A 15268-nucleotide genomic window follows, 5' to 3' on the forward strand; every position below is an offset into this window, starting at 1 on the left:
GCTTAAAGCTCAACATTCAGAAAATGAAGATCATGGCATCCGGTCCCATCACTTCATAGGAAATAGATGGGGAAACAGTGGAAACAGTGTCAGACTTTATTTTGGGGGGCTTCAAAATCACTGCAGATGGTAACTGCAGCCAGGAAATCAAAAGACGCTTACTCCTTGGAAGAAAAGTTATGACCAACCTAGATAGTATATTCAAAAGTAGAGACGTTACTTTGCCGACTAAGGTCCATCTAGTCAAGGCTATGGTTTTTCCAGTGGTCATGTATGGATGTGAGAGTTGGACTGTGAAGAAGGCTGAGTGCCAAAGAATTGATGCTTTTGAACTGTGGTGTTGAAGAAGACTCTTGAGAGTCCCCTGGACTGCAAGGAGATCCAACCAGTCCATTCTGAAGGAGATCAGCCCTGGGATTTCTTTGGAAGGAATGATGCTAAAGCTGAAGCTCCAGTACTTTGGCCACCTCATTGGAAAAGACTGATGCTGGGACAGATTGGGGGCAGGAGGAGAAGGGGACGACAGAGGATGAGATGGCTGGATGGCATCACGGACTCGATGGATGTGAGTCTGAGTGAACTCCGGGAGATGGTGATGGACAGGGAGGCCTGGCGTGATGCGATTCATGGGGTCGCAAAGAGTCGGACATGACTGAGCGACTGAACTGAACTGAACTGAACTGAACTGAATTTGCTTTGACAGTCTCCTTGAATGGATCTTCCCACATCCATCCTCATCCTTCCCCAATCCATTCTTAACCTTGCAGCTGCAGTGATTGCTCTCCAACCCAAATCCAATCTGGTCACATCCCTTCTCAGAGAGCTCAATTCCTTTAAGGGCTCTCCATCACCACGCCGCCTGCGCTGCTTTTTTTCTTTTCATTATACGTCACATGATGATCTGACGTACTGTATTACTTGTCTGTTACACTATCTCCATTCCAAATAGAATGTAAGTCTACAAGGGTAGAGTTTTTGTTCACTGTTCTAGGCTGCATAGTAAGCACTCAAACATTCACACATGTATGAGTGAAAGAATGAAAGGACTAATGACCTACAGGCCAAAGGCCTCCATGACCGGCTCAAGCCCTCCTCTTTTAACTTACTCCCACCTCTACCAATACTGAATTTCTAATTACCTAAATACAAGGTGCACTTTCCCACCCTCCTGCTTTGCCATATGCTATGACTTCTGTCTGGAATACCAGCGCTCCTCACCGCCAAAACAACCTGCCACACTGTCGTCGATATTTTAAAGTCATCTTCAGAAAGCTTCTTCTGAGGCCCTAGACAGAATACATCACTCTCTTTCCTCTGTGCCACGTCTGTATCTACCCTGGCTCTACTCAAAATGTGCTGGAATGTGCGCCTCCCTTGCTAGACTGAATTTCTTGAGGCCAAGGACTATTCTCTCTTTACTTTCAGTACCTAAGACAACATCTATCATAAAGCAACTACCCTATAAATGTTAAGTACATTGACATATACATGACTACCCTGTAAGAGGAACAAAACCATGAAATTTCAAGAAGTTACTCCTCCAATTCCAAGATGATAACCAGCCATGAAATAAAAGAATTTCAACCAATGACATCATCCCAGGTAATAAAAGAAAGGGAGTTATACAAATAACATACATGACCAAATCCTTCCAAAATAATGATATACAGTCACATTTACACTTCACTAGAAATACACACTGGCTCCTTCCTGCTCCATCACTTGCCTTCCCTTTTGGCTCTGCTCTGGTGCTGGTAAACTGAGATCCAACTAAGCAGTAGGAAGTAGAAGGGACACCTGCTGCTACTGCCAAGTCGCTTCAGTCGTGTCCGACTCTGTGTGACCCCATAGACGGCAGCCCACCGGCTCCCCCGTCCCTGGGATTCTCCAGGCAAGAACACTTGAGTGGGTTGCCATTTCCTTCTCCAATGCACCAAAGTAAAGAGTGAAAGTGAAGTCACTCAGTCGACTCTTAGCAACCCCATGGACCTCAGCCTACCAGGTTCCTCCGTTCATGGGATTTTCCAGGCAAGAGTACCGGAGTGGGGTGCCTTGCCTTCTCCAACCCAGAAGGGACACCTGGGTCCCCATGAAAAACACATTAAGCAGATCACTCTTGTGAAGGAGCTTTTGATACGACAGTTCATGTAATACAAGTTTTGTGTTCCCTCACCTACTATTCAAACTTTAACATAGTTGTACACGATTGGATTTTACCACATCTAATCCTGAAGGAAACACCAGGGCCGTTAATGGCATAGATTACACGCAGCTGGGCCTTCAGTCCACGGAGCAACTACAGAAGGCCTCCCAGACCAGTCACCCTCAGCTGCGGGAAGCCTCATCCATTACCCCATTGTGCCTTCCAAACATTACTATTTTTCTCTGAATGCTGTAAATAAAGGCCCTAAGTCCAACTTTAAGGAATACTTGCCCTCTCTACTTAGTTCAAGAGTATGAACCTGCATATAAATGTACAATCTCACACATGCACACAAAAGAATGGACATAAATGTACATTAAACCGTTAGAGAACTTTAAAGTTTTAAATCCAATCCCAGCTAATATAACTTCAAATGAAGCCAGAGGCCAGAATGTGATCCTTGATTCCTTCCTTCCTCACCACTCAGTAATCAAGTTATGGAAAATTTGCCTAATACTTTTTCAAATAGATTGCCCACTCCCAGCATTATGCCCGAGTTCAGAATCACAGCATTTCTCATTGGGATATTAGTCTTCTAAATAAATGGTTTATTCTTTTAAATCTCTTGGACTCAATCAAAACTGCATCTCCCATTTGTTGAAGGGTTATGAAATCAGCATTGCACTAAGCACTTGATAACTTTACATTATTCAATTCTCACAGCAACAATGCAAAGCAGGACTTACTGTCCTCATTTTCACAGATGAGGGGTCTAAAGCTCTGAGAGAGGCTAAGTAACTTGCCCAAGGTCATGCAGCTGGAACTGTGGAGTGCAAATTCAAACTCTAATCTATGTTCCCCAAAACCATATGCTCAACTGCTTAAACCTTCAACTCAATCCCTAGTGTGACCTTTCTAAAGGTAAATGTAATCATATTTTACTGTACATAAAATCTTGTAAACAAGACCAGCCTATCCGCTCCTCATCCCAAGCTATTCTCACCTCTTCCTGCAACACTTAACTCTTAGCAGTTCAACCTCTCACTGCTTTACCTATGAATACAGCTTTTTCACTAAGAATGCTTTTCTCCATTAGCAGGTTACTTCCAGAACAACCTTCGAGATTTACTCAGGCAATCCCTACCCTGGAAAGCCTTTGCCCTAATAAATAAATACCCAAAACTGGGTTAAGTGACTATTTGCTATGGTTATCAGCTAACTTTCTTATCATACTGTATTATAACTTTATCTTCTTAGGTTATCAGTTCCTAGGGAGTAAATACTGCATTTTAAAATCTCTACATTCTTAGTACAGTGACTATGTAGTAGGACTAATGAATACTGAATTAATGGATGAATTCATCAGAAACAGTACAGTTTAAGAATTTGGCCCTAAAGTCAACTTGGCCAGATTTCGAAAACTAACCTGCCACACAGTGAACCTGCCAAGCCTAGAGCAGGCTTCTAAATCTTGTTTATTCCTTCATCTATAAAATGAAAGATAACTGCACCTACCTCACAGTTTGGAGAGGAGTAAAAGAAATTAGATCTAGCACAATCTCTGACATTGAAAGGACACATTAAACATTAACAACTTTTTTTTCACTTTCAAAGTTTACCGCGCTGACAAAGCCATATCTCAAATAACAGCTTTTCCTAGTGGCTTGCATCAGAGCTTAACAGTCCTCCAAAAAGTCTTAAGATATCTTACAAACAACCTCACCCATAAACAAGGATCTTTCAGCTTTTGGTTACACCAGAGCTCAGTAGCTACCACCTACACCCTAAGTCACTAGCAGTGTCTTCTATTTATTGCTTCTTCCCATCCCTGGATTTCCTCCTCCCTCAAAGATCATGCCCCTAAGCAGGCAGAAATCCACCCCAGAAACCAGCAGCAGCATCTTCTTCCAGGAACCGCCAACTCACACCCAAGCTAGAGCGAATTTGAAGAGATATCATTTGGTACAAACTTAAATTTCCTTGGAGGATCATAATTAAGCCCCTTGTATGTATTCGAAGACGCTGGCTTCCTAAGTATTAATTCAAGACAGACAATGAATTTCTGGCATTATGAATCCAAGAAAAAAGGTCCCCTGAAAGCCTTCCCCAGTAAGAGTTCTTCGGGTTTATTACTCTCAAATAGTGACCCAAACCCATTTCATCCTGCTTGTCATCTACGCTCTCTTAAAAGAGATGGTCCGCACTTTCAGGGACCGGAATGCCTTCCCCCCTCCCGTGTCACCTCCCTTCCCACCTCCCCCGTGCCCTCCCGCAGCACAGGCCCGGCCTGGTCCCTCACCAGAGGCTGGCTCAACAGAGACATCACTCACCGCTTCTTGGGGATGGTGCCCGACTCCTGCGCGGCGGGAGTGGCAGTGGGCGCCGCCGTGGCGGTCGCCGCGGTTCTCCGCGCTTTGCAATCATTGGTACTCAGAGCTTCCTGAGGCCGGCCCAGCAGATGGCCTGAAAGAACCCGCAGCCTCCGCCCGGCGCGGTCTCGCTCCGGATCCCGGTCCCGGTCCGCTGCGGACCCGGAGCCCGCGCCCGCGCCCGCGGCCGTCCCGCCCGCCGCAGCCGCCGCCTCCGCCATGGCTTCCGCCTTGTGCCGCCGCCCGGGGCCGCTGGGCTCGGGTGAAAGGTCACTCAGAGCGGCGCCCGGCGCGACCATTCGCTGCGGCGCATCCCGGCAGCCACCGCGGCGACTGGGCGGCTGGTGCCATGCGCCTGGAGCTACTTATTCTCAGCTCCCGCCCACCGCGGCCGCCCGCCTCCACGGTCACGCCCCAGGCCGCTGACACCTGTCAAGCAGGTGAGTTCGAGCCATCCCGGGACTGGTCCGGCCTGAATCGTGCTAGATAACTGGAGCCAAACCGCAAACGCTCCCCGAGGTGACCTAGTGCGCTGGGTGGTCTTCTCGGGTGAGGCCTGAGCCTCCAGAGTAGCTCTCAGGACCAGACGCCTCGGACCATCTGGGGACCTGACGAGCGAACCAAGGCCATCATTTCCTGGGCCCACCTCTGCTCTCCTTCGCTGCGGGGGTCACTAAAAGTAACTCAGAACTGATTGGTTGCCTATAACCATCAAAGCAAATTCCTATCATTTTCTCATCACCTACTTCGAGCCTGGCACTGTGCGCAATGCTAGATCTCAGGTAAGTAAGCTTTGAAAAAACTGAAATGAGAAAACAGACTCGGAGACACTTAAGTTGCCCAAAGGCGTGCACCTAGTAAACACTAATGCTGAGTTGCAACCTAGGTTCTCTTTCTGTGGTTACTGGGTGTTGCGCCCTTCTTTTTCTTCATTTTCCTAATAGTGCCAAAGTTTTCTGGTGCTAGAGATAAAACTGTTATTGTTTGGTCGCTAAACTCCTGTCCAACTCTTTTGCAGCTCCGTGGACTGTAGCCCTCCAGGCTCCGCTGTCCATGGGATTTCCCAGGCGAAAATGCGTAGTGAATTGCCATTTCCTTCTCCAGAGGATCTTCCTGACACAGGGATCAACCCTGCATCTCCTGCATTTGCAGGCGGATTCTTTACCACTGAGTCACCTGGGAAACCCAAAGCTGAAATTACCCAACAACTGTTCTCAAGACGTCTCAGTCATCTACAAAGTGGCTTCATTTCTGGAGAGTGGCACTTCGTGAAATTGGAGTTGTGTCAGTAGGACTGTGCTCCACAACCGTTTTCAGCCGGTTAACCAGATAGACTTTTATAAGCCACCTTGCAGACCTCAACCATCAGAAATTAAGAGTTCCTTTCCGCATAAGGTGCAATTTAAAAGTAAGTCTTGGGAATGGTAAGAGAAGGCGTTACCATAAGCTTTCTGAGTCCAATGAGTTCACCTCCTTTCTGAATACCCACCTTCTTGCTAACACAGTCTTCTGCAAAAGAGTTAAGATATTCCAGAAGTTATTTGACCAATACGAAAGAACCATTTAATTATTTGGAGAAAATTCAGGTAAACAGTGAAGAGGACTTGATGTGTATGCCTGATCACCAAATTTTAAAGAGAGAGTTCAGCATTAAACATCCAGTCTAGCTACAGAATCACTGAGTCCCACTCCTGTTTAGCTGCTGCTTCTAACCACTGTCTCTTTGAGATAGACTAGGGGCAGCAGGAGTAAATTGCTGTGAATGATCTAAGGAAAAAGACTCCTTATATTTGAGAATTCAGCAACTCTAGTCTTTGAGCTTCTCACACCCTTCTAGATGTTTCTAGAACAGTATTGAAACACCAAGTAGCATGTTTGCTTGCAGTCACGAAAAAGTCTTAGTGAAAGTGAAGTCACTCAGTTGTGTCCGACTCTTTGTGACCCTGTGGACAGTAGCTCGCCAGGCTCCTCCATCCATGGGATTTTCCAGGCAAGAGTACTGGAGTGGGTTGCCATATCCTTCTCCAAAAGTCTTAGATTTCTTGCCAGAATGCTGTATAAGCAACAACTCCCTCAGAATCTTTTTGGAATAGCACAGGTCTATTAATTTTTGCTTGAGTCCCAGAGAGCTCAATCTAATACTAATTGTCATGCCTTAAATGTAAATGTAGTTAACTGACTACCACAGTCTTTTCCATGTTGAAGTTGAACATGCTTCTTGCCAACTCTCAGGAGACAAAATTTATAAATTTTGCCAATATCAACAATAAAAAAACCTTACCTCCTGGTGATGGAAAATTGATATAAACCAAAATTATAGTTTTGGTGTAAACTATTATAGCATTAGAAAAACTGATTATATATATTTCAAATATGTGCACAGTAATGAAACACATGTAGGCAGTAAAAACACTTGGTGAGAGCCTATAACATAACTAATTCATGTGCTATGAGATACAAAAGCATTTAAGCCTATGCTTCATCTACATGGTAAAATTAGCTAGTTAGGAATTGGGATATATGTGGGGAAGAAACTGTGATACTATTAAGTGAAATAAGTGTGATGTAGGTTACATCGGTGAAGGATTTCCTAACCCCTCTCCTTACAAGAGCAAAGCTCAAGCAGAGTGCCTTGTTACTTATTTCATCCTTCCTAAGAGAAACAGATATTTCACATGAGGCATGGTCCATTGAGTTTGAGCAAACTCAGAGATAGTGGACAGGGAAGCATGGCATGTTGCAGTCCACGGGGTCACAAAGAGTCAGAAACGACTGAGTGACTGAACAACAATGGTCCATTGAGATTCCCTCCAAAGGCAAAACCTCAGTGATAATCACATTCAGCAGGGCCATCTCCACAAACTTATTCCTTTTGAGTCCTGGAACATGTGGCCATTAATAACCTAGATCCCCATGGAGTGTGTCCTTTATTTGCGTTTACAACATCTCTTCTAATATGAAGCACAAAAAGGTGAAATTAACTCCTGAAACATGCACCAAATTTCTTTATTGCACTGACTTTCATTGCTTATCTTCAGAGTTGATTAGTGATACTCAAGTGAAGGAATTCTTGAATTGTATACATTTTTATTAGGAAATGAGAAAAAGTAAACCAAAGTATAATTTATCATAGATCAAAAACCCATGTAACTTCCATCTAGATTGAAAAATAGAGGGTTGCCAGCACCCCAGAAGTCCCTCTTATGCCCTCTCCCAATCAGTTCACACTCTCTACCTGTCAAAGGTAACCACTGTCCTGAGTTTTATGATACACATTTCCTTGGTTTTTTATGTTTGTCGATAAAGCATGCATATGTTTCCTGTTTCTTTCCATTTATATGAATAGTATGATATAGTATGTTCTTTTGTGTCTGCTTTCATTCACTCAACATTATGAGATTCATTCATATTGTTGCATGTAGTTGCAATACATTCATTTTCCTTGCTGTATAGTATCCCATTGAATGTGTATACCAGGGTTTTTTCTACAATTAATGGGGTTGTTTCCAGTTTGTTTTTTGTTGTGGATATGGCTGCTATAAATATTCTTGCATGTCTCTAGGTGGACATATAGATGAATTTCTGTAACATACCCATCTAAGAGTGGAATTTCTAGGTCATCAAATATGCATACGTTTAATAGATAATGAAATACTAGACTTTTCCAAAGGGATTGTACAAAATCTATTCCAGCTTCATAGGATACTTGCCATATTTATTCATTTAAAACTAAATAGACTGACAATAACACGTCAGAACTCTCATATGGGAACTCTCCTAAGCTGCTAGAATAGATTTTATACGATTCCTTTGGCTTCCCTGGTGGCACAGTAGTGAAGAATCTGCCTGTAATGCAGAAGACCCAGGTTTGATCCTGGGTTGGGAATATCCCCTGGAGAAGGGAATGGCTACCTACTCCAGTATTCTTGCCTGGAAAATCCCATGGACAGAGGAGTCTGGCAGGGCTGCAGTCCATGGTGTCACAGAGAGCAGGACACGAATGAGCAATGAACCCTTTCACTTTTCATAATACTTTTGGAAAAGCCTGGCATTTTATTATCTATTAAATATATGCATACTTGAGGACTTAGAAATTCCACTCTTAGATGAGTACGTTATAGAAATTCATCTACATGTCCACCTAGAGACATTTTATAGCAATCTTACCCAAAACAGTCCCAAACTGGAAACAACTCTACTAATTGTAGAATAAACTCTGGTATACAATTATATACTGTTGGGCTTCCCCAGTGACTCGGTGGTAAAGAATCTACCTGCAGCATGGAAGATACAGGTTCAATCCCTGGGTCAGGAAGATCCCCTGGAGAAGGAAATGGCAACCCACTCCAGTATTTTTGCCTGGGAAATCCCATGGACAGAGAAGTCTGGTAGGCTACAGTCCATGGAGTCATAAGAGTCAGACTTGACTTAGTGACTAAAGGACAACAATAAAGATCGATCTCCTGTATTACTTTCTAGAAGCCTTAGAGTTTTTCCATTCACATTTATAATAACAGGTTACCTGGAATTGATTTTTACTTATGGTATGGAGATTGGGTTTCTTTTTTTTTTTCCCAGTATGAGTATTCAGTTGTTTCAGCACTACTTGTTGAAAATACCTTGTTCTACATTCCCACCTCTGTCATAAATCAACTGTTGACATAACATTAGTCTGTTTCTAGGCTCTGTATTATGTTCCATCGGTCTGTTTATCTACCTTATGCCAGTATCACACTGGCTTAGCTACTCTTTATTTTTTTCCATCTTCTACATAGAATCATATAATTTGTAAATAGTTACAGTTGATTTTTCCTTTCCATCCTTCTTTTTCTTGTTTTAGTCAACTGGCTAGAACCTCCAGTACAATGTTCAAGAGAAGTTGTGGTAGTGGCACATTTATCTTGTTCCTGATTTCAAAGGGAAATCTTTCAACACTTCACCAGTGTTTCAACAGGGTTGCTGAGTTTTTGTTTCATTTTGTTTTTTAACAAACCTTTGAGCAGATTAAGGAATTCCCCTTCTAATCCTAACTCTCTTGCTGAGAGTTTTTATCATGATTGGAAATGAGTCTTATCAGATTTTTTTCTGTACCTGTTGAGATGATCATAGGATTTTTCTCTTTTGTTCTGTTCGTGTGGTAAATTACATGGATTGGTTTGCCACTCTTCAGCCAACCTTGCAATGCTGGCATGAACCCAACCTGATCATGACATACTGGCCTTTTTATACATCATTGAATATATTAAATTTTTGTTTAATATTTTGTGTTATGTTTACAAGTAAGGTTGGTCTGTTATTTTCCTTCTTTTAATAGAAACATGTCAGATTTTGCTGGTCTCATGAAACAAGCTAGTGAGTACTTCTTTGTTTTCTAGGCTCAAGAAGAGTTTGTGTAAGACTGATCATTATTTCTTCCTTAAATGTTTGCTACAATTCACCAAAGAAACAATCTGAACCTAGATTTTTCTTTATGGGAAGGTCTTTTTATTAAAAGACTAAATAGTTTAATGCTACTCAGATTTTCTGTATCTGCTTGCTTCGCTTTTTAACAGTTTTTTTAGCACATTGTCTGCTTCATTTACATTTTCAAATTTAATGACATAAAGTTTTTCATAGTATCTTCTATTATCACTTAATGTCTATAGAATCTTTGTTAATGTCCTACTTTTTTATTCCCAGTACTGGTTATTTTGCTATCTCTCTATTTTTAAATCAACTTACCAGACATTTAGCAATTCTATTACTTTTTTAAAAGACCGAATTTTGACTTTGTTGATCCAATTATATGTATGTTTTTTAAATTAATTTCTGCTAATATTATTTCCTATCTTCCAGTTTTTTTCCTAATTTTTTAAAATGAATGCTTAGCTCATTGGTTTCTCAGCCTTTTGTTGTATTTCTATTCTGATATTTACATTTAGAGCTATAAATTTCCCTATAAGCAATTAACTTCAAGTTTTGATAACATTATTTTCATGATTATTCAGTTCCAAATAGTTTCCACGTGTATTTGAAAAGAATGATTTGTATTCTCTCTTGTTTAGGAGTACAGTGTTCCTCAGATACAAATTTGATCTAATGATTGTATTGTTCAAGTATTGTTTTGTATTCAGGTATTCAAGCTCATGTATTGTTTTATATATTGTATTGTTTTATATCCCAACTGATATTTTGTTTACTTACTTTATCAGTTATTGAAGTATGTTAAGATCTCCCACTATCGTTACGGATTTATCTCTTTTTCTTTCTACTGCTAATCTTTGCTTTCAATACTTTGAACCTGTATATTAAATGTCAAAATTATTATATTTTCTTGATGATTTAAACCTTTTGTAATTATCAAATATCCCTCTTGCTTTCTAATAATGATTTTTGTCTTAAAGTTTACCTATGGCAGTTTGTATGTGAGTGTGGAGAGTAGGGGGGTGGCCTTATCCTATGACTTACAATCTTTTTGTATTCATATGTTTTAGATGTGTCTCTAGTAAATAGCGTTTAGTTGTTTTCTTTAGAAAGTTTTAGCACAAAATCTTGGATCATTTAACCTATTTAAATTTAATTCATTTACTGATATATATGGTGTAATGGCTAACAGCATTACCCTCATTCCCAGACAGACATAGGTTTGAATATTGGCTCCACCATTGATCAGAAAGATGTGTTGTCTCAAGCTTGTCATATTAATATCTTTGGGCTCAGCTCCTTGTCTATAAAGTTGGGATAGTAATAACAACTTCCCAGGGGTATTAAAAGATTAATGAGCGAGAATATAGTAAACTCCAACTGCTATTATGGAAGTGAGAGTGAGGTTGGTATAAGGATGACAGCCCTCCTACATAAGATAATGCACACTAGAGGGAAAAGAAATGAGGTTGAATGAGAACTGTGAAGCCAAATCTGAGGAGCATTGAAAACTTAGCAGAAGAGTGAACATTGATCTGGTGGAAGTTATTTTAAGTTCTTGAGCAGAGAATTAGCATGACAATCAGGGAAGACCAGTACTCTGGAATTCATTCTCAGACGAAGTCGCCTATCAGGTATACCTGCGAAGCTGTCCCTAGTTATAAAAAGAAGCTCTACCAGCAAATGATGAAGACAAAAAAAAACTCCTACAAAAAAGTCTATAGGAGTTAGCAACGTTTTTGAATGACAGGAAAGCATTTACCCGTGCTTGGCTGTCTGTTCCAGTAAAGGGCACTGAGTTAGCCTGAGAATGAAGATGTTTAATGGGATAGTGGCTGCAGGCTATGTTCTGCCGCAATATCATTTTAGTATTTTCCATGTCACAGTCACCCCATATAGGGAAAGGAGGAGGAAATGCGTTAGTTAGCCAAATTATCCCGTTAGAGTTGAAAGTACTGTATGTTCTATAAACCTTATGTTCTTTATGTTCTATAGCTGCTCTGCTACTAACTTACTCTTCAGTCTAAAACTCTGTTTCTTGATTTCTTCTGTTTCTTTAGATAAGAATCAGTTCTGACCTGCCTACCTGTCAGATTTATTGCAAAATGATAAATATGCAAGGATTTTGAAAACCAAAGTCAAAAATTACTTTTAAAAAATTATTTTCTTTAGAACAGATTAAAATCAAGATTTGCTATTTATCAGTTAGTACTTTAAGCCAGTAAACATTTAAAGTTTTGCTTTTAGGTAAACGTAAGCTCTTTGGACTCTAAGACTTCTTTATAAATCTTAAAAATCGAGAGCCCCCCCAACAGAGAGCTTTTGTTTATGTTTATATCTACCTACATAACTACCTATACCATATAATAAATTAAAATTTTTAAATATTTAAAATAATTCTTTACAATTTATTTTTAAAATAATGATGATCAACCAATACATATTTATATAAGTAAAATATTTTACTAAAAATAACTATATTTGGGGGGAACATGAGAAAAATGGCTTTCCTTTACATTTTCTCAAACTGATGTTTTGCTTAATAGAAGACAGTTTAATTCTCATATCTGCTTCTGAAATCAGTCAGTTGAAATATCACATGCCATGCAACTACCGAAAACCTCCATGTTACACCTATGAGAGAATCAGAGTGAAAAAGATAAATAATGCCTTAGTCTGTTTTGAAAATAGTTTTGACCTTGATCACTCCCTGAAAGGGTTTGGAAGACCCAACAAAGATTCCCAGATTGCATTTAAGAATGGCTACTCTAAAGTATTTCTGTAGATACATACTAAAACATTTGCTGGGTAAGCTCTAAACAACTGAATGCTAAAAGTGGTTACCACTCTTGCCACAAAGTAGTATGAAATGCCCACTATTCATAAACCAAAGGTGTTAAAAATATTTAAAGAATAATTTCACGTTTTGATACATTCTATATGAAATACGTAGTTTTAAATTTCATACAGTCACATTTGAAAGTGATTCCTGCACTTTAAAATCAGATTTCCAAATCCAATTCACATATGAATAGAAACTTAATTCTTATAAATGAGGTATCTAAATTTAGTGTGACTTGTGTGTTGTAACATGATAGCTTAAGCTGTCTTATAAAATCAGGCTCACTCCTATGTTAGTCTTACAATATTATTTATATTGGTGCATTTAAATCAGTGGTAAAGAGTTTAAAGGATGTTCCCAAGGGTCGTTTTTTAATGCTGTGGAGATGATAGCTTGGCAAAACTCTTTATTCACTAATCCTAGCATTTGAACTTTTTGTATCTCCAGGTTTCTTAGCCCTCCTCATCAGTGCTTTCATGTGTGTGGCCAACAATGATGGAGCACCCAGGAACAAGTGATATTCTCAAAGGCAAGTCTTTTCCGTGCTAATTCATTCCCATCAGAATTGTTTTGTTTTGTTTTGTTTTCCCATAGTTCAAAAGTATTCTTTGGGGAGTAGGGAAAGGAGTGTCTTTGAATTCACTGAGACTCTTCCAGAGCACCAGAGACAGCCAGGTTTGAGGATATTGTAGCATAAATCTCCAGGGTCCTAGACTCAGCTCTGGCAAATCTGCTTTAGGACAGCAGACGCTTTTAGGAATTCCTACTCCATATTCAGGAAAATTTAATGAGGAAGTAATTTGCTGCTTAACCCTCCCAGGTGGCATAATCTCTACTCACCATTTCCCATTATTTTTTTTTTTTTGAAAGAACTGACTTCTGAAAGGGGACACTACTGATTTGGGTTATAGGATTATAGTATGAGAAGCTCCTGTGAGTGTATTTGGAGTACACACACCTCTAACGGTCACTCTGTCATTATCCTTTTACATAGAATCAAATTTTCTCCTTAGTCCAGCTGAACCGTGGCACTGCTTCTCACTACCCCAACAATCACATATCGAAGCCTGAGGAAGTATATAAGCTACTTTGAACTAGGTGATTTGTGTTTGTTTTGTTTTGTTCATACCATGCGGGATATGATCTTAGTTCCCAGACCCAGGATCAAACCCATGATCCCCTGAAGTGTAGGTGCAGAATCTCACCCACTGAACCACCAAGAAAGTCCCTGAATTGGGTTTTTAAAATTATCTATTAACCACCAATGAGTTTCCTGGGTGGAGCAGTAGTAAAGAGTCCACCTGTCAAGCAGCAGAGGCAGGTTTGATCTCTGGGTTGGGAAGATCCCCTGGAGAAGGAAATGGCAACCCACTCCAGTATTCTTGCCTGGGAAATTACATGGACAGAGGAGCCTGTTAAGCCACAGTTCATGGGATCGCAAAGAGGCAGACACAACTTAGCAACTAAACAACAACATTAACCACCAAGGCAGTGTTTCTACTGTAGCCCTATAGCTACCATTTAAAGTAGCAATATCTGGTTTTGCAATCTACTTTTTAAATGTTAACTTATTAAATTACTTTTTCATGCAAGATATATGGTAGCTTTTTCATGTTCTTCTTACCCTTTTTCCTTATTTTTAACACCCCTCCTTCTTATTTTTTCTTTCTTTTAAACCTCTTTCTCTTCTGTTTTTTCTACAAGGGTCAGTATAATGCAGGACTAGAGAAAGGTGAAGAAATAAAGTCTTCAGGGTCATGAAATGAGCAATAAAATTGATCCATGAGCCAAGAGACAAAGTCACGGGAAGACAGCCAAGGCTAATGCCAGGAGGTCCGCATAGAGGAAGACAAAGCAGGAAACACATCCCAAAGTAGCGGCCTGTATAGAACAACCGACAGCCAGACGGCAAGGCAGGAATGCGAAGATGGTCTAAATGGAAGCCAACTAATTCTGTTAAAGGGGTCCTTTTCTAAAATATGCTCTTTAAAGACATTGTCTGACCCTCTTTAAAGACAGTCTTCAAAATAGATCCTTGATCCAGCTTACTTTAAACTTGTCTGGAAAATAGTTGTGTGTTTAAAGTGTCAGACAACTTTTCATTTCTGTTTCAAAGGCATTCAAATACCAGTACTAACAGCACATTCATTTCTTTTAAAAAAAAAAAAAAAAGCCAAACCTACTGGATCCAAAGTAATATTCTGATTTGGTTGTATGTGGTAGGAGGAGGACAGAGTTGAAATTCACATAACTGGAATTTTAATTATAGTCAGTTCTAACACTATTTTTGTGGTGAGCCATAACCAAATTTTAAACCCATCCATTTAATCACAATTCAGGTTAGAAGCAGACGTTGTCTATATAGAGTAGGGTCATAGGATGATTCTCCAGAGAGCAGGCAGGAGGCTCGTAGAGGGGTGAACGTCAAGACGCCTCCCCAGGGAAGCAGTGCACCAGCCAGAAAAACAGGACACTAGATGCAATAATAATCAAGAAGAGGTCTAGGCCCTA

The 15268-nt window shown here is 40.3% G+C and overlaps 2 protein-coding genes across 8 annotated transcripts in view; one reads left to right on the plus strand and one right to left on the minus strand.

Moving 5' to 3' along the window:
- Window positions 1-4750, minus strand: part of AGPS (alkylglycerone phosphate synthase) — a 133574-nt gene extending 128824 nt beyond the window's left edge. For all 6 annotated transcript variants that reach the window (XM_060409730.1, XM_060409731.1, XM_027964810.3 and 3 more), the window contains exon 1: window positions 4474-4750. In XM_060409730.1, the coding sequence (XP_060265713.1) occupies window positions 4474-4733 (260 nt within the window). In that variant the 5' untranslated portion in view covers window positions 4734-4750. The remainder of the gene's footprint in view (window positions 1-4473) is intronic.
- A 129-nt stretch (window positions 4751-4879) lies between these two features.
- Window positions 4880-15268, plus strand: part of LOC121818696 (uncharacterized) — a 125739-nt gene continuing 115350 nt past the window's right edge. Inside the window, exons 1-3 of one of the 2 annotated variants that reach the window (XM_060409733.1) lie at window positions 4880-5294; window positions 5531-5920; window positions 13205-13286. The gene's annotated coding sequence lies outside the window, so the exon portion shown is untranslated. The remainder of the gene's footprint in view (window positions 5295-5530; window positions 5921-13204; window positions 13287-15268) is intronic. The other variant, XM_060409734.1, reaches the window with a different exon arrangement.

The sequence above is a fragment of the Ovis aries genome, chromosome 2, assembly GCF_016772045.2.
Source record: "Ovis aries strain OAR_USU_Benz2616 breed Rambouillet chromosome 2, ARS-UI_Ramb_v3.0, whole genome shotgun sequence".
NCBI lineage: Eukaryota > Metazoa > Chordata > Mammalia > Artiodactyla > Bovidae > Ovis > Ovis aries.